The sequence below is a fragment of the Brachionichthys hirsutus genome, unplaced genomic scaffold, assembly GCF_040956055.1.
Source record: "Brachionichthys hirsutus isolate HB-005 unplaced genomic scaffold, CSIRO-AGI_Bhir_v1 contig_611, whole genome shotgun sequence".
NCBI classification, from domain to species: Eukaryota; Metazoa; Chordata; class Actinopteri; order Lophiiformes; family Brachionichthyidae; genus Brachionichthys; species Brachionichthys hirsutus.
This window is the reverse complement of record NW_027180420.1, coordinates 20,159-39,713: the sequence shown is the minus strand read 5'-3', so window position 1 is coordinate 39,713 and position 19,555 is coordinate 20,159. Positions and strand designations below refer to the sequence as shown.

The 19,555-nt window shown below is 39.4% G+C and overlaps 2 protein-coding genes across 2 annotated transcripts; one reads left to right on the top strand and one right to left on the bottom strand.

Annotated features, from left to right (window-relative positions):
• Positions 1-480: 480 nt before the first annotated feature.
• On the bottom strand, positions 481-4,622 carry LOC137914805 (spermatogenesis-associated protein 7 homolog). Its single transcript, XM_068758300.1, has 12 exons — positions 4,586-4,622; positions 4,161-4,223; positions 4,000-4,089; positions 3,830-3,877; positions 3,405-3,508; positions 2,775-3,226; positions 2,626-2,671; positions 2,352-2,467; positions 2,200-2,250; positions 1,996-2,073; positions 1,848-1,905; positions 481-1,613 (listed from the first exon to the last, which is right to left on the bottom strand). The coding sequence occupies exons 1-12, from the start codon at positions 4,620-4,622 to the stop codon at positions 1,011-1,013; spliced, it is 1,746 nt and encodes a 581-aa protein (XP_068614401.1). The 3' UTR covers positions 481-1,010.
• A 2,167-nt stretch (positions 4,623-6,789) lies between these two features.
• Positions 6,790-18,888, top strand: kcnk10b (potassium channel, subfamily K, member 10b). Its single transcript, XM_068758292.1, has 7 exons — positions 6,790-6,844; positions 9,295-9,710; positions 15,347-15,464; positions 16,435-16,595; positions 17,365-17,557; positions 17,655-17,797; positions 18,244-18,888. Exons 1-7 carry the CDS (start codon positions 6,790-6,792, stop codon positions 18,886-18,888), a joined length of 1,731 nt encoding a protein of 576 aa, XP_068614393.1.
• The last annotated feature ends 667 nt before the right edge of the window (positions 18,889-19,555 follow it).

Sequence of the window (19,555 nt, the reverse complement as noted above, 5' to 3'; positions counted from 1 at the left end):
ATTTGATTTAGCTGTAGTTTGTTTACGGTCCGACGCTACCGTAGCCCCACGCCTCCGCGTCCAGCGCTTCACTTTAGTTCCAAGCGGGTTTTGCTTCCTGGGATTGCAAGAGCAACACGCGTATTCCGTATTCATCCGCGGCTCTATAAAACTCCAATAGCGGATACATCTGCGTCAGATATACCTCGAAACCTCATTGGAATATACTCCCTCGCTTCCTTAACTTTATACAAAATATGTGGCATACGTCCGTCGGAAAGTAAAACGCTCCAAATCCACTCTAGTGCCTCCGTCGCGGAGGAACACATGAAAGTTCCCAGAGCCATGACGTAAGACAGCTGGAATGTCGAGCAGCGAAAACGCTGAAAATGGGACAGCTGTCTGGAACAGCTGCTCACCCCGATTTTTTAAAGATGCACGCATCCAAGTGGAGGAAAATAGAACATTTATTGCTGTTAAATACAAAGACATTTTCTGGTAACTTTGCAGCTATGTGTCAGAAGCATATCTGAAGTAAAACACATCAAACAAGTCTCTGTATGAAAGAATAAAATAATAGTTTTTCTATTACAAAGAAAATGTAAACTGCCTCTACATCATGCTTAAATTTACTGGGCACACTACAATCAACTCAAACTAAAGATTAGCGTTTACTAATCCTAATGTGCAGTGCTTCAGACCATGTAAAATGTTTTTTTTTTTAAATCAGTGACGCTATAAGATCTCAAGTTTAAGTAGGATATAACAAGTTAGACATTCAAGTATTACATGCAAAATCTTATTCGCTTATTTGAACGTTTCATTGTGCTTTTGTTAAAAGATAAAATGCAGAGTGGGACTAAAACACTATATTAGGGGAATGGGTAAAACAATGGATACTCAGCCAGTGTTAAGTCACATTTACAAAACTATACCTTAACAAATTAAATTCTTCAGTTGAAAAACAAGAAAAGAAATTCCTTGAATGAATGAATGAATGAATGATAATCAATCCCTGAATACAGTAAAGCTCAGAATTCATCATCACTGCTCGAGGGGACTTCCTTTGTGTATTCCTGAGTGGCCTCCAAATTGTTGTGGTGTGGACTGCCGGACACATGAAGTGTTGTAGACAAATATGTCCCAAGATCCTCAAGCTCTTTGGACTGTTCATCACAACTAACCTCAATTTGATCTTGATGAAATCCTTTGTCGTCGCTTTTACAGGCATATTCGTGGCCTTCGTTGCTGTTTGTTGCAGTTGCTTCTCTTTGAATTAGTTGTGAGTCATCTTTGCTGATTCTTTCATCGTAGAAACGATGCTTACTGTGCCAAGGAGAACTAATAACCTTTCCCGGATTGTCATCTTCTCCTTCGTTTTCATTTGTTGTCGGAGGTGAAGCAGTCCTTTCAAAAGACGGCTTGGGTGTAGACACCAATAAAGGATCAACACGATGTGCAGAATCACGCTGCGGCGAAGGACAGGGCGTCTCCATTTGTCTCTTCCCTGATTTCAGGTGTGGCAGGAATGCGTCAAGCAGAGTATTATCCTTCCTCTCAAACTCTGCATGGAAGGCGTTGTTCGGCTCTTGGAAATCTTTACGCAGTACTTCCAGAAGGTGGAGCATTTTACCCTAAAGCAAACAGTGGAATCGGATTTAGAAGTTAAAAAGGCTTTTTTGTTATTTTGTTTAATTATAAACCAAACATTTTAATTACAACAAACAGGCTCGCCCTCGTCTAGCAGTAATGGCCGATGTACATCCCAAACAAAAAGCATGTAGAGCAAAGGTGAGGCCAGCCGATACCCTCGCCGTTAATGGACTGGCTAAAGGTAATATTTATTCTGCTTGAAGTTATAGACTTACCTCATCAAGCTGATCTCGATTCCTGTCAATATGACGCTTTATCACCCGGTCGATGACCCTTGGAGAGTACATAGATAGTTACACTACAGTAATCACTCATCTCAAGTCGTGTATAGAAAGAAAGCAGCTGTTGAAAAAGATGACAAACCTTTCAGAGATGTACTGTCTGGATAAGACATCCTCTGTTACAGCAGAAATCAATTCAAGGTACATTAATTCTTCCTCCCTGTGGAATAGCAGATGGACATTAATTAGTTTAGAAGAGTCATGAAGCATCTCTGTGTCTACTCAACGTGCAAATATGGCAGTAATTCCTCACTAGAATCTGTATAAATGATAAAAAAGAACTTACTCGGCAGATACATCCTTCCTAGTCGAAGATTTTCCACCTTCTGGTGGGACTCTAAAATGAGACTTTAATCATTTTGGGAATGTACACAAAAACTATAAATGTATGAAGGTATTCTTCAAATGCAAGAACACAATTCAAATTTATAATTTTACCTGGATGATGGGCCACTGAAATGAAAATGTCTGCTGTTCGCTAGACTCTGCTGCCTCGATTCTAAGTAAGTGTCACTGAACTCATCACCAGACCACTCATGTTCTGTGTTCAATCCCTATTTAAAAAAAAAAAAGAAATGACTGTGAATGAGGAGAAACATATATTACTGCCAAGGCTAAGTCACCTTTTTATTTCGCAATGTTTAACAAAAATAGAAATATTAACTGGATCTACTCCATTATTCAAATCCAAACAAATATTGACATGTTTTACCTGAGATGAATCATAACATTCTTGTGCGTCTTCCTTGTCTTTAGTGCTGCACAGAAAAGAACGCGTTATTTCCAATTAATTATAACACATTTTAGACGTGTTACGTGGAATGGTTCAAAAAAAACACATTTCTTCTCTTTGAGACTTACTCAGATGTTTCTTGGTGTATTACTCTTGGCTGAGGGCAAACCTGAGGTGATTTCTTCCGTGGTGCTCTGTAGTAGCGATATTTTGACAGAAAGGAACTCTTATCTGATTTCAGGGTCTGAGGGGTGAAAGGTTTTTCTTGGGTGAAGTTGTGTGAATGTTTCTTTAGCAAGTCTCCGTTGTATGTCTTCTGAAAAGGATCCTCGAAAGCCTTGTAGCAAGTCTGAGATCTTGATATCGCCAGCGAACCGGCTGACTGCTTTCTCTGTGAAGTCGTACCTGGGCTCAGGTACTTTATTTCTGATCCCGGGCGGGAGCGATGAATCGGGTTCTGTGAGCTGACTTGACTCAATGGATAAACAATGTCCTTAATGTGAAAGGAGGTTCCGAACCTCGGGCTGGAGACTGCGGAACTCCTTGAGCCGAAGTAGGGGCTGTCATCGTAAAATCGACCCTTAAAAAGCACACATTTTATATTGAATTACAAATCAGACACACTGAGGAGTTTTGGCTGACAAATAATGCTTGAGATCTTAATGCTTTCTTGTCAAGCAATGCTAGGACTACTGGGTAAGGTTTGGTATCACATGAAACTATAAAAATCACATCAACAACTCAACCTGATTTCTTACCTGGGCTGAGGAACAGGAGGTTCTGCTATTCCTCTGTGAGAACGTGTGGGCTGATTGTGATCGACCAGAGTTCCTCGAGTGTGCCTGCCTTTTCTGGTCATTGTCTGCAAACAAATGATGAAAAAAATAGTCTACATACTTTGGACCATTATACTATCACACCAGCAGCAGAGCAAGATCCTTTTGCATATTTTAACAGAATTATTCCTCAATAAAATACAGTGTCATGTCATTTCACATCTCTTTGACCGGGCATGCACAGGGGTTGACAATAGAGGAAAACAATTTCAACTGAAAATTATCTGGTTAGAGAAGGAGAGAGAGGGGGGGGGGGGGGGGGTATAATTTAATATGAAAAAAATAAGTGCTAAATAAAAACTACTTGGAATAATATTGCTCCTAAGTTACACATAGGAAGTACTTACACTTTACACTATGTGTCAAGCTTTTAGGTGTTGAGGCATCGATGGCAGCTGTTGGGAAAAAAAAAAACACCATTATCATTATGTTTAAATAAATTATTGTTACTCTTAAAATAGAAGCAATGACATGAATGCAAGGATTAAAGGATCGGAATGAGTTCTTGTCGTCTCACCTTTAGCAGAGTAAACCTTTTTGTAGTGAGACATCATATGGTCTTTAATGATGGACTGCGCCAACTTGCTGGAGGAGCTAGGAGAGAAGGCTACAGGAAAGAAGACAGAGTACTTATTTGACTCTTTTCTAATTATAATTCTTCAACACTTTAATACGTACAGCTCCTTTTCCATGTCTGCTGTGTCATATTTGGGCTGCACCTCAGTCCAGGTGATATGCTCCCTAAAAAGAGCAAAGGTTTTAAGGAACATTTAAAGTTGACATCAATTCCAAAGCCCGTGCAAGTATATGATGCAGACAGCTTCTCAGACTGCTTATTTTAATTCTAATATTTTCATAAAATGAAGACCATAATCACCCAATCTTATGAACTAGCTAACGTAACTGTGTTGTTATACATTTCAGATGCAATAGAGAGCAAGCGACGCAAAATGAGACAATTCCCATGACATAATAAGTATATAATAGTGTGTATACGCTTTCAGCAGGAGTTCATATTTAAGTGAAACTTGTATTTTCTTCTTTTTACAGAATAATTAGCAATGCTGACTTTAGCCAAGCTAACAGTAAGGCTATTTATTTACCTACTCTCGATTCCACGTTACGATCAATAAAGCCCATTTCCCCCAGAATTATTCTGCAGCAGCTTCGACATAGTTTAAATATATTCTGAAACTACACTTTAACTAGCAGGAGACATTTACGAAATATTCCGTAACTCATAAACAGACGAGAGGCAAAGCGTCCCTGTCGCCATGCCGGTTCCCGTGACACGTCATCACGTTTAAGCGTAAATCCGACACGTCATCATCTGCCGCTGAGCCGCGACGCTTTGATACATTGTTGCATTTTTGACCTACATTCCGCACATCCGGTCAACGCTTTGATAAATTGTTGCATTTTTGACCTACATTCCGTCCGCCCTGTCAACGTTGTTACATTTTTGACATAAATACTTAACGTAATTAGAATGCTCAGAATTGGGATATTATTATTATTTATTATTATTATTTAAAATAAGGATAATAATAATAAAAATAAGGATAATAATAATAATAATAATAATAATAATAATAATACATATTAAAAATATATATTCTATATTTAATATTAATATTAATATTAATTAATATGATATATTTGTATTATTATTGTCTTTTTTTATTACTGTCATATCAAACTTAAAATCCTTGCACATGTGAGAATATGGTGCAAAAAAAGGGAGAATTACTGCTTACTGATGAAAACATTGTATCTGTATTATTTTGTTTGGAAGTTCAAGTCAGCTATAAATGAAGATGTTACTCATGTACTGTGAAAACATAAAGTGGAAAAAACATAAATTATCTTTCAATTGAGCACCCAGTGGTCATGAGAACATTCTGTCAGTATCGCTTTGTTAATTTGGCCAAATTCCTTTTATTGTGTAATTGACTTTGTAACCCTTCACATCATTTACCAGCAAATGCTTGTGAATTGCCTAAAAGCAGTGTGACTGACAACAAAAAAAACAATGTTGGTCTAGTACCGGAAGTTAGTCAATGTTAAATAATGTACATTTTACCATTAAATTAAGACACCTGCGGAAAAAGAAGAAATATCCCATGTTGACGCTGGTCAACTGGGATATGGTAGATAAATTGTATTCCAGAAAACAGAGTGCGATGAGAAAGAATCATGAACTTTAAATTGCCTAAAATAGGTCTTTTCTGCTGCTGCTCTCACTTAGACTTGCCAAACTCCTACATTTTTATATCCTGTTACTTCACATTATTTAAATTTGACAGAAATAAAAGCTCTTGACAAGCAGGTATCTCAATCTCATATATTTGAAATCCATGGGAATCAGTGATTTGCCCAATTTGAAAACACCTGTAGACCGTTTTGGAAAAAGAATGATAGGAAAAGGAGTGTGAAGTCACACAAGACATTCATTCTGCTACATATTCCATGAGAATGTTTGGATCTGCATTCATGGCCGTTTACAAATCGCTCCCTGTAATTTCCAGCATCTTCACCCTGCAGCGGGCGTTTTAAGGGATCGAGGAGGCGATATATTCATAAATAATATACACTCTTTCGCATACATGAGAATGATGTAATGGTTCGAGCCGGCAGCTGATTTGGCGCACATCTCCTCTTTGCCGCCCTGCGCCATGTGTCTCCGTGCGAAACAATGAGCGGATAATCCTGTTTTGGGAATATAAACGCACGAGTGAGTACTATCCATTACTGGATTTTAAAATAATTGAAACAGAAAATAGCCGATGCGGAGCTATAGGAGCTAATTATCTCTAGAGATGTGAACGGCAGGTGGACGTGCGCGTTTCGGTAATGAATGGGTGAAGAGCATCTTTCCCGTTGTTTTTTCTGCCGGTTTTACGCGTGTGTAAAGTTGGTAATTTGGACACGCTACGGCTTCGTTTCCGGACGGGACCACTTGGTGTGTGTGTGTGTGTGTCTGTGTGTGTGTCTGTGTGTTCGAGTGTGAGACAGGAGATCGCGACAGCGCAGTGATGGTCTCACAAGTCTCCCTGTCTGTCAGGAGAACACCAGGCGTCCAGGCGAGGTGGACGAAAAAGGAAGGAGGGGGGGGGGGGAGCAGTGAAAGCAGACAATGCGGATTTGCAATGCGTTTATCTCTCACAATTTACACCTACTTTCACCAAAACATGATGCCAAGAAGAACAGGCAGGGCCATTCCTCGTGATCTGGTTATTTCCCCTGCGTTTTTTATCGCCGCAGTGAACACATTTCTACTTCATTGTGCCTAAAAACAAAGACAGCAATGAAATTTCCAATTGAAAACCCGCGGAAACAAGTTAACTGGGATCCCGAACAAGGTTGGTAACTATTGTTTTCTTACGTTGTCTGACAGGTTGAGATATTTATCATTCATCAAAGGTTACACCTTTTATCAGCGTTTGAGAATTACACCTGCAGGCAACATCATTCTCTGAGGTTTTTCTTTTTCTTTAAATTATTTTCTACTTTGCTCATTTCACTTTTCTCTTAATCACGTCTCTGTTCTACAAAAAGGAGCGTCAACAACATAAAAAAAATCCTTGTGTATGTCTTTATTTCCCATCCTCCTTGTGCTCCTCTGTGGATGGGTGCGCTGCTGGGGGGGGGGGGGGGGGGCATGGCTACAATGTGACAAGCTCGCTGGAAAGACTACTGCTAGACCGGAAAAACATAAAAATAAAAGCAAATGCGGAACTTTTTGGCACAAAGCTATCTGCGCAAGACCATTATTTACAAACTTGGATTGGCTTATTTACACCCTCATAACCATTGTTGTTTATATATCAACAATCAATAAATGAGCCAAGCCACGTTTGTAAATAACAGTCTCTGTATATGAAGTAGTTACTCCCGGAAGTTATCGTGTTTTAGTCAAAGAGACGACTCTTAATTTGGGAGACTCAGCTGGCGATGGAACCGCCGACCTGTCTTGTACACGGGGGAATAACTAAAGCAAGGCCCGCTTGAGGCAGCCCAATGTTCACGCCCGTGTTTACTACTAGACTTAGATTTCTTTTGTTTATTAGTGTGAATGGGTGAATGATGGCTTGAGTTGTAAAGCGATTTGGCAGACAAAAATCTCTATCTAAGTACAATCAATATACCTTATAAATGATACATTTCTGAAATATTAACAAACTGAAATCCCAATACAACTGCCCTGCTAAACTGTTATTACTAAATGGCTGCCATAATCAAAACCACATGATTATTCATAATGTTTTTAATGCTCTTTTGGAGGCTGAATTTAGGAGCATCACTTGGATGGACCTGAGTCTCCAATAAACATTTCTTGTGCTTTGGCCAGACATGCTGGAGACTGAGAGAGAGAGAGAGAGAGAGAGGTCAGATAACAACAACTTAAAAGAAAAGAAGGCACCTTGTTCAATGTGACTTATTTGATCAGTAAGAATCAATATAAATACTCATTCAAATAGATCTTTCTAACTTTACCTTACAAAATGGCTACATCACAAACAGTAGAAGGTACGTTGTCTTTCTACTGCTTCACATTTTGTCCTTTATTTTATAATTGTTTCGAGCATCTTCCAAAAATAGCTGTGGTCGTTGCTCTAAAGGCTTATACTGTAAATTGAAAGCTGCAGTTTTACACCCTCTAAGCTCAGGACACCACTTTGTTATTGATTAGATCATGACATAGGGATGAATTTACATGATTTGTAGTCCCTGGTCCAAATAATGAGATGCATCCTGGGCGTCCTTGACTCTTCAGGGTTGGGTGTGTGCATATTTGAGTGCACACATTTTACTCAGCATCCCTCATAAGTATGCCATTAGACAAAGCAGGGCCAGCCTCAAACAAATCAATACCATATTCCTACTTTCTAGAGACGCACCATGGTTAATGACAGGCTCCGCCCATGGCTCTTAGGCATGACATCCAATCTGAGAGAGATGGGGGGAATTGGGGTGAAGCCTGGAGCTTTAAATAGCTTATACCATGCTTTAATGGAGACTCGATTTTTCTGCCTCCAAGGTTCTTGCCACTCTCCTGACCTGTTTCAACAGACTTTTATTTATTTAAAATTCCACATAGAGTAACTCATTTTCACCTCCAGTTATCAAACCTGTATGTGTTTGTTTTCAAAGTGGTGTTCAGTATTTTAAACATTTGTGTCACTTAATTTAATGATTGCCTCTAATTACGAATGTTTCTCCGAGTTTTTCTTTTCATTACGTTCATATAATTTCAAGGTTGTTTGCATTAGTGATTCAGGCAGTTGCACTGGAGTACTGGCTTTAATGTGTGGAACCCGAAACAAATGTTTAGCTTGATCAAATGATAAAAGAATGGTTTCTTGCTGATGGATCCCTTTCAAACAGCTGCAGAACCAGATAATAGACATTTGTACTGATAGATTTGTGTATAGACTTTGAGATGAGCCCTTTAATAGCAAGAGTAATGGAAGAAAGTCACCTCTTAAAGCTTCATAGGGGTTGTTACAGATCTTTAATGGCTGTAATGCGCTTGTGTTTATTTCCTTAAGTGGTGTTCAGGTGATGAGCCCAGATTCAATGTGGTGATATTTGCAACACTGTAATGCTCCCTTTAAAATGATCACTAAATCTGCCTGTACATTTTCCAGTCTGGATCAGGGCCCTCAGCAAAAGAACAGTCTGTTCATTTCTTATGAGCATTGAAAATAATCAAACACAGCAGATGTCTCTTTTTTTGTCTTCTTATCCACCATCTTCACGACATTCATTATATTAATTAATTAATTAATGTATATCCTCTCCCTATTAGTGGCGGTCCAGACCAACCTGGTCACTCCTAAAAAGATCCAGCCCGGCATGGCGAAATCCAGCCTAGTCCAGGCTAGTGTGGCCACCATGCAGAACCCCATGGGCTGTGAACCTAAGGCTAATGGGCACTGTCCCCTGCCACGGTTGTCCATCTCCTCCCGCTCTGCCAGCGTGGTTGCCAGCATGGACGCCAGTTGTGACTCTTTCGCCGCTGCCCTCCACTCAGTGATGAAGTGGAAGACGGTGCTGGCAGTGTTTATCGTGGTCCTGCTGTACCTGGTGTGTGGCGGTTTGGCTTTCAATGCACTGGAGCAGCCATTTGAGAGCGACCAGAAGAACAGCATCACTCTGGAGAAGGCTTCATTCCTGGAGAAGCACCCCTGTGTTACTCCTGATGAGCTGGAGGCACTCATCAAGGTAAGTGTCTGAATGTGGAGATTGGATTTCGGAGTTTAAAGGGACTCTTTCATTGTTATTTCATTCCAGCTGCTTTTGAATAGAACAATGCCTTTGTGAACCTGCTCTTTAACAAACTTGTCTAAAGCGGACATGATAAAAAGAGAAATTAAATTAAAATGAAAGCTGCATGAAGGCCTGCTCACCACTACACACATCAAGCCACGCTGCAGTTAGTTGACAGGTTCAGGTTCAGATCATGGCACCAAAAGGGTGTTTAGTAGATTTAGACGTCACACTAGTGTTTCCACATCTAGGGGAGAATTTACTGCAAGGGCAACTTCACTGGTACTTTGTGAATGGATGCTATTTAATACACCAACCCCAGTGACCCATAGTATTTACAATCTTATGTAACACATTCACAGATTTTGTGAGTTTTTCCAGTACAGCAAAGGAATCAAAAATTCTTCATCCATTTGATTGGCATGTATTTCTTATATTAAGAATACCACCTGATGTACCTGTAAAATAAACTGAAATGTGTAATTTTAAAATGTTATCTCAATTACTACAGAATCACTACAAAACCTCCCCTCAGAAATGATGCTGATCTTTGATTCTGATTACGGATGCTTAAAGCATCCATTTTCTATAATTTTAGGCATGTTGTTTCTTCAGTTCAGCCATATATAATTCAACACAATGACTCAGCCACTATTGTTAAACACCCCCATTTTATACACTGGATTGTTGTTATTGTTCTGCTTTATTTACACACTCTTAGCACCTAGATAGATATTCATGTGGGTGGATTGGATAAATATGCTAAATAAATAAATGGCACCCAGTAGAGATTCAGTTTTTCATTGAATCCAGTCACAACATTTCCAATATAATAATAATGTTGATGCGGTTGCACCTATAATCTGCCTTTATGAATATTTTTTAGTTGCAATCTCAATATATTTTTCCCCACAGTGTTGATGAAACAATTAACTTCGTATCAAAGCACAATCATAAGATTATCCAACCATCTCTCACCTCTGTGTTGTTGATCCTCGGAGGGTAAATATCATAAGCAGAAAAGAGGCAGGGCTATCATCTTGCAAGAAGCACAATAACACTTTCAGGGTCAGCCACAGGTACCCATAATTCTCAGTGACACTTATATATTGGCAAATTCCCCGCACAGGCTAAACAGTTTTATGTTTCCTAACCACATGAAATTCAAAGCCTTCATTGATTTTGCTGTTGTGTTTTCTATTCATAATAAAATAGAACAGAAAGTAATAATGAACAAGACCTAAATTATTAAATTCCTGCAGGATAACAGGTTGTTTTCAGAAATATATTCTAGCAAATTGTATCTGGATACCCTCAATAATATCTATATTAGTGCAGTATGGAATTGCAGAGTGAGGCTGCAACAACACCCACACATTTTAAATAAGGAAACTAGCTCATGGCCAAACAGCGCTGTTGAATTTACTGCGTGATACATTATGTGTTCTACATGAAGTAGGAGATGCATGGGTTTAACAGAAAATATTATGTACTGAGTGACCGACTCAAACAAATGTTTTCTATGAAGCTATTAAAATGGTCTGTTGTTAAAAACAACACTCCTTATTTTAATTGTGATACTTTTGTTTTTGAAGAACAATTTCACGTAACCCAAAATCTCGAGTTTTCTATCACATTGTGACTTCAAAGTGTATTTTACAATCTGTGTTAACTCTTTAGAACACTGGCTAGAGGTGCTCTCCAATAGCACATCAAGAGTTAAACGCTTACACTTTAGGTCACTTTATCATACTGACGTATACAACTGGAAGCGGAATTGGAAAATGATTTGAGGTACGTCAGATTGTGGCTGGCTGAGTGGAAAGTGTGATTTGTGTAGAAGGGTGGAAATAGAAGAGACCAGGACTAAGCTTAGTCAAACACACTGAATACAATACATATGTACGAAGAGCAAAGTGAACCGTCTTTGTAATAATGATGTGGTTTCCATGTTCTTTTCACGAAATCAGAGAAAGGTACATTCAAAATTCACATTATTGCTACAAGGAGTGCCTCAGAACATAACAAGCCAATCGTGTGGCATTTGGTGTGCTCTACTACTCTAGAATGGCTCCATTTGAATTTTGCAGCAGTGCTCCAGCGAATATTGAACTGCCTATCGGTCTATATTTCCCTCTTCACTTCCACCTATTTTTTTACTTTTACTGTTTGTCTCAAAAGCATCTGTTTCTTTTTCTGCTGCATCCAACATTTGAGCCACAAAACCGCTGTGAGTTAGAGGAAGCAAATAAATTACAGAATTTCCAAAGGAGAAGCGTGACATAAAAACATTTATCACGGTGTTCCTGGAGTCTGCAGGTAATCATTTATTAATTGCACAGGGCAGCAGTCACTGACCTCCTGCAGCACTTGAAGCAGCAGCTGGAAGACTGCTGGAAAATATGATGGTATTTTTCACCTGCAAGCTGAAACCTAATAGCTTGTTTGGCGGCATATAATTTATGAGAACTCCTTGAAACAATTACACCTGACAAATTGAACATTTTAAAAGAATTATGAATGCTGAGAGAGTAGCTCTTCTCCAGGGAGGGAAAGGAGAAGATCAACGCTCTCATGGCTATCCAGTAAATACAAAGCCTGGAAACACAAAGAAACAGCAAGTGTGGCTGCATTCAGAGGTAGTCAAATAAAATGAATTATATATACTGTATACCGGTAAAATGAACAAATTATATTACTGTATATCTATATTAAATAAAAAAAATGTGGTTTATGGGCTGGATTATTGTTTTGGGTGGTAAAGTATTCACAATTCTGTTTTTGTTCATATTAACTAAGATATGGGGCTTTGGAGGTAGATGACATGAGTCATTAAGCTAAAAATAAGATGACAGCCGTCTGCTTCATTATTGCATTGTGAGAGTGGAATCAATCTACCCTGCAAAATTTTGACAAAAAGTACAAAACGTAAATAATCAGAAGAATGTATATATATAATAAAAATACATTCTGGAATGGTGGCACATCAGCCATAAGCAATACAATAACAAATATTCTATGTAAAGTGTGAAGATCAAACTGAAGAATAACATATTTGTTTTCCTGCCGGTCTCAAGAAAAGACCCTCAGGACATGCTGCTCAACAAGTCCCCCAACAAAGAGTCTGTCTAGGCTTCTAATGGGTTCTATTACTGGTGTGTTTGGGCGGTATAAAGCCTGTCACTCAGACAGAGACCCACTGTGGCGACGCAGCAACGGTGACTCACTGTTTGATGGACGAGTTGACAGAAAAATGGCGACATAGAGAAGTATCTGCGTACCATATGCATAGCGTGTGTGTCTGTGAGACAGAAGGAGGTGTCGACTTAATGTGTGTGAGTGTGTGTTCATACTAGTGTATTGACCTCATGTCTGCTTCGGTATCTGTGCTCTCCACCTACCCACTGGGTGTCCATGAAGAGAGCAGACGGTATTGGCTTTCGCAGCATCATGGGGATGACTCACAATGTGGTACGATATGAGGTAACTGTTATCCCCCCCCCCCTGGCTGAGACTCATTTATTGATGAGTCACCTACAAGTAAACTTTTTAAACATTGAGCTACTGTACCTAAAATAAAAGCACATGACACGTGAAAACAGGCGAAGCTCAACGGACCCTTGAAAAGACAGATTCTGTTATATTCCTACAGCTGCAGTGCTTTAAGGTGGTGAGGATAAGGCTATTAGTGTAGTGTTGAGAAAAATGCTGCAGAGGCGAGTGCTTGGCAAGAATTCACAGTGAGGGTGGGTGAAGGAGAGGCTGAAGTGCACCGCTGGCTGGATCTGCGGTCACCTGCCGTGGAGGTAGAAAGGCATTGAGAGGATAAAGGCCTGCATTGAGTTAACCTTCTCTCTAATGATTCTGCAGTGGAGTCAATGACAAGACATTTGAGCAAAAAGAGTCATGATTGTGCTTATGTCGGCTTGTGCTGAGTCTCATAATGGAGTGCCTGTGTGAAACAAAAGCGCCATCTGACCTTTTAATAAATATGCAGCAACTCATATCAAAGCCTCAAAAGTAAATGTGGAGAAACGGTATTATTCCCATCTGCAGTGTAACGCAGCGTGGGTTTGGCTGTGGAAAAGGAAAGAGACAAAAATAGATTGCCTCATTAAATATTTAGGAACATTATGAGGCTATTTATAGCCCTCCCTCGACTCCAGAAATGGGTTACTTGGGGTTCATTTTATAATTACCCCTTTGATTTGGCCCATGTTGAATTAGCTGTGTCAGCTAAAACCTATTACCGGTAAATGGAATTGCTCTGATTGGTTCTTCTTAGATACAAAAATCAGTTCCAGTGCAGGGGCTGCACTGACTGGAGCTGAGGTAATCTTATGAGTAGGCATGTGCAGCGATGTGTATAGGCGTTGTCCTCCACTCTAAATCCTTTGAAATGTATGTCATCAGTATGGATAAATATTTTATGAAATGAATGTGCATCTCTTCACAAACTGCTTGCACCTAAAGTGCCCCCCCCCCCCCCCCCCACTGATAGTCATGCAAAAATAAGCAGTGTGTATTTGAACCCAGAGACAGGATTCAAACCATGCAATCCCACAGAGACAAGAAATAAATGCCTCTATCTTAGGAAGAGGCATTAAACGAGGAAATTGGAAAAAAAGATGCAAGTACATTAACTTCTTATTGCCCGCTACATAATGGAGCACAGAGGGAGAATAACAACAATAATGATGCAGAAAATGCAGAATATTGTGGTATCTTAATGTTTTCATACCAAAGAGAACAGGGATAACAGCTGGGTTACCAAAGAAATACAGATTCAAGTATCTCTGCTGCAAATGAAATTCTGTTTAAATGTAGTCACTGTGAACTGTAAAAACATGAATAACTTAAACAGATTGGGCTCTTTATGTGGATGCATGTCCACAAAGGCAACAGCTTTGCCATCAACTATTTGTGTGTTTGTGTGCAGACCAAACAGCAAATTGTTTTTTTTTCCTGTCTTGATTGAAAAAGATCAGACTGTTCTTTACCTCCTTATATATTTCTTTGGGCGGATGGTGCAACAATAAATTTGAGTTGTGTAGGACCGCAAATGTTATTCATAGTCCCCGAGGTAGAAGGTCAGCTGGCACCAGCATATTTATCCAGTTGTCACCTTCACTTGCTCTCCTCCCCCCGGTGTACGGTTTTTCAGCGATCATTTCTTTTCTATGCCTATTAAAAAAGGAGACTATTTTATAGTGAAGCATAACTTTTATTATAAACACAGAAGCCCATGCTGCGGAGACAGTGGGCTCCCAAATACAACTCAAAGGGCCACAGAAAAACACCTTTCAGCAGCAAAATGTTCAATCACGAGAGACGTGATTGAAGTGTTTTTCAACACGGTGTTGAGCATCTTTCTAGCACTCTTTTCTGCCCTCTCTCATTCTCTTTTATCAGGTAGCATGACCTTCCAGGTAGATCTGGGGTAAGCCAGACTCAATTAATCCTCATGAGGTACCTTATAAGTGTTATGCAGTCAGTGGCAGGAGATCTGAAGGAGTTTACGCAATCATGACCTGCTTTCTACTGTGCATGAGAATCCTGATGATTATTCTTGTATGCTATGCTCTCTCCAGCATGCTATAGATGCAGTGAGTGCGGGAGTGAGTCCTGTTGGAAACACATCATACAACTCCAGTTACTGGGACGTGGGCAGTGCCTTCTTCTTTGCAGGAACTGTCATCACCACCATAGGTAAAGTTTAAAATAGTCCACCCATAGCCATCCATATTTCATTTTAATCTGCTTCTGTTCACAGTCAAGACGACTGACAATATTAAATGTGTTATAACTAATTTTAGAGCGAGTTTATAAATGGAAATTCAATAAATAATCTTTAATTTTTGAAAGGCTTGGATGCGCCAAGTGGGATTTTTAAAACCAAAAAAGTTTGGTTTTAAAATAATTTCTTATATATCAAATTGTTTTATTTCAATACATGCCGCATGTATTTTTTGTAGGGCTTTTGAATATGAGAGTCTTAAATTTAGTTGCATATTTTCAGTTTTTGTCTTTCTCTGTGAATATTTGTCATCATCAGCATACAGGCCATTATCATCATCCTGGATATGTCCTTTGCTAATATGTCACTGAGCGGTGACGTTCATTCACTTTAGTTGCATCGCTGGTCCAATATATTATCATAAAATATGGTACATAACAGGCTTAAATCAGTTTAAATAAAATTATGTGCAAAATATTAACAATAAAACTGTTCTTGATGTGAGACAATGAGAAAAACACAGAAACTTTTGCAGCAGAAACAAAGTATTGGAAATTTGTTTGTCAGTATTCTGTGTATAACAGACTGAGATGGAAGGCCTTAGTTCAAATAGGCTGTCCTTCCCTGTCTCCTTGGCATCTTCATTGTAACTCTTGTCATTGTATCACCATAATAAATGTAATTACCACCAAAGGGAACCTAATTATTGTTGGTCTTTAAGCTTAAAGACCCCTGCTACAGGAACTAGGAGACATTATATAAGGGTTGTAATTGATTATATTGCATAACAACATCTTTTTTTCATCTTCACCACCTGTGCCTCATCCTCAGCATCTTCTATCAGCCTTCTTTCACAATCATTGTTTTAATTTTTCCTGAATCTCATGGTTCTTATGGCTTCTTTTGGTTTCTGTTCCCTTTCTCATGTTTTGCTTTCCACAGGTTATGGAAATATAGCTCCAAGCACACAAGGCGGGAAAATCTTCTGCATCCTTTATGCTATATTTGGCATCCCTCTCTTTGGCTTTTTGTTGGCGGGCATTGGAGACCAGCTGGGGACGATCTTTGTGAAAAGCATCTTGAGAGTAGAGAAAATATTCAGGGTGAGATGAAATTATCACAATAATTTGTTATTTATTTTTATATTTATTTGTAGTAGTACCTTTCCGTTCTTAAGGATAATAAATATGAACAAGACAATAGTATAAAACATCATTAAGCAAAGCATTATTTCAAGATTTAAGTTAGCATCAAGCTAGCTTTCTTTCTTCTTTTTCTACTTTGTTGTTTTTGTTTTCATGCCACTAATGGCAACAACATTTTATATTTACTAAAATTATAGGATACCAAAAAATCCAATCCTAACTAAACTGTAACTGAAAAAATAAAAAAGGTATTTTTTTCCCTTCTTTTTTTTAAACAGAATGTTTCACACTGTCTTTAGTTAGGACTTTTGGACTTATCATTTTAATCTAGACTAAAATTGTAAGAAAGAAACCTCTCCTTGAACACAGTCTTTGATCCAACCAAACACATGTGGTCTTATTCCAGGTCAAACTGATCAATTGTTTCATTAATGTTTACTGAGTGAAAGCGTTGTTTTAGATCAAACAAACAAACAGCAGAAGTTGATACAGAATATTTAAGAGTGATTATTTGATGAAGAAATCACATCAATTAGAAAAACATATTTTCTGTGACGATGACAGAGAGAGAGAGAGAGAGAGAGAGAGAGAGCAGTGGCATCAGAAAGTAAAGAAAGTGGTGGTTCGTAATGGTGCTGATGTCATCAATCAAAGTTGTGTGTCTACAGATAAATTGATTGTCTTACTTCTAACTTTGTCTCCTATTTGTATTTTTTTTTTTTTTTAGCAAAAACACAAACAGATCAGCCAGACTAAGATCAGAGTAACGTCCACCATTCTGTTCATCCTGGCTGGCTGCATCGTTTTCGTCAGCATCCCCGCCATCATCTTTAAATACATTGAGGGTTGGACCACACTCGAGGCCATCTACTTTGTCGTGATCACTCTCACCACTGTGGGGATAGGAGACTATGTGGCAGGTAATGGGATTTCTTTTTTTCCAGACATTGTGTAGAATAATAGTTTTATTAGTGTGCCTTAGTTTTGACCATGTTTTTATTTGTCCTTCCCTTTCAGGTGGAAACAGTAGGATTGAATACAAAAGTTGGTACAAGCCTCTGGTGTGGTTCTGGATCTTGGTGGGTTTGGCGTACTTTGCTGCCATCCTCAGTATGATTGGAGACTGGCTTCGAGTTCTGTCCAAAAAGACCAAAGAGGAGGTGGGGTTTATTCAATTACACAACTCCTTATTGCATTAGAGAGCTGGGAAATGAAAGGTCACTCTCCTGCTGCTTCCTCTCATTATTGATTAGGCCTTGTGATAAAAAATCTGAAAAGCAGGATGATATTGTGTAAGTTTTTCTAGACAATCCTTTTCAGAAATCCAGACAGAAGCATGACCGATTGACTGACAATTTATTTACTACTGCAGTGTAGTAATACCTCAGGTGGGCTAAAATGGAAATATTTAAGTTTTCTGAAAACAGAAATGTTTTCTTACTCGCATGAAAATAACTGCCCCAGTATACTTTTTGCAGGACCTTAGCATTGTTGATAGTTGATTAATACATTGATTTTCAGGGCTTTTTCTATAATGACATGTTTTATAACTTTTATGTTTTTCTTATTTGTTCCTGGTCTTTCTCTTACTGCTCTGTCATCACAGGTCGGTGAGTTTAAAGCTCATGCAGTTGAATGGAAAGCAAACGTTCGTGCAGAGTTGCGTGAAACACGCAGACGCCTGAGTGTCGAGATCCATGACAAACTCCAGCGGGCCGCCACCATCCGCAGCATGGAACGCCGTCAGCTTGGCCTGGAGCAGCGAGCTCACTCTCTGGACATGCTGTCTCCAGAGAAGCGGGCTTTGTTTGCCAGCCTGGATGCTGGTCGCTTCAAGACGTCCTCCCAGGAGAGCATTGACACCAAGCTCAATAACCTGAGGCTGAAGGGGGCATGTGAGCCTTATGACCATCAGAGCAATGAGCAATCTCAGCAGACAGCGTCTTCTTCAGAGGAGAATCTCTTCAATATGCGCTTTGGTTCCCTCACCAAGCTGGCCAGACGCAACAAGAATCGTGACCTGCGGAGGAACATTCCTGAAGATGCACGTCGGTCAAGCGTGTGCATGAACAACTCCGGTGCCATGCTGGGTGAGGAGAGGGCTGAGGAAGAAGATGGGCAGCCGGATGAGGAGAGAGGAGAAAGAAAAGAAGGAAACATCAGCCTGACAAACCTGTCACAGTACGCAAAGGAGCGCAGCAAGTTGAATGGGTTCGTACCAGATGAGGTCAAGGATGGAGAGAATGACTAGTTCCTGAATGGAAGAGGACTTGAGAGACAAATAGAGTAAAGGAGACATGGGCAAGATGAGTCCTTTGAGATGGCAAGAAATGTGCCTTTTTTGTTTCATAACCTTAGATTGGAACTGCTATGAGGAAATTCTATAGCTGTGCCATAGCCATGGGAAGAAAATTGTTGCCAAAAATGAATGGACAGAAGAGGCAGTAAAGAAATACCTCATATCAGATGGTACTGTAGAATAGGCTATGTGAGAACGTGATCGGTTTCTTTGTCTTTCAGCGCAGTCACACTGAGGAGATACTGGGTCAGCGACTATCTGCTAAGGTTGAATCTCTTTTTTAACCTGGCAGAGCTTCCCGAGAGCACGCTTCATATCATCCATCTTCAGAAGCATTAACATTATCTATAGCTTTGGTGGCTATTTTTAGCACCGATCTGCTACGAAAGGACGTCCATAATAAATGAATGGAGAGGGCGAGGTTGTGTTTCTCCTGGATCAAGAGACAATACGAGCATTTATCTTGATGACAACAATTATTCCTACATGGTGCGTGACTTTGAAAATGAAGCCCAAGGGCATCAATTACTGCACACTAAAAGCTCTTGAATTAAACTAGTCGCCCTGACTGTGCATGGTAATTACAACGTGAACATAGAAGTTACTAACATGAAAAATT

Bases quoted from the DNA above. Each gene is read 5' to 3' on its own strand.
- kcnk10b (XM_068758292.1), top strand. From the start codon at position 6,790: ATGAAATTTCCAATTGAAAACCCGCGGAAACAAGTTAACTGGGATCCC. The intron at 15,465-16,434 runs GTAAAGTTTAAA...TGCTTTCCACAG, and splicing joins AACTGTCATCACCACCATAG to GTTATGGAAATATAGCTCCA. The intron at 17,798-18,243 runs GTGGGGTTTATT...CTGTCATCACAG, and splicing joins CCAAAAAGACCAAAGAGGAG to GTCGGTGAGTTTAAAGCTCA.
- LOC137914805 (XM_068758300.1), bottom strand. From the start codon at position 4,622: ATGGGCTTTATTGATCGTAACGTGGAATCGAGAGTAG. The intron at 4,090-4,160 runs GTACGTATTAAA...TCTTTCCTGTAG, and splicing joins GCAGACATGGAAAAGGAGCT to CCTTCTCTCCTAGCTCCTCC. The intron at 3,509-3,829 runs GTAAGTACTTCC...ATTTGTTTGCAG, and splicing joins CTTGACACATAGTGTAAAGT to ACAATGACCAGAAAAGGCAG.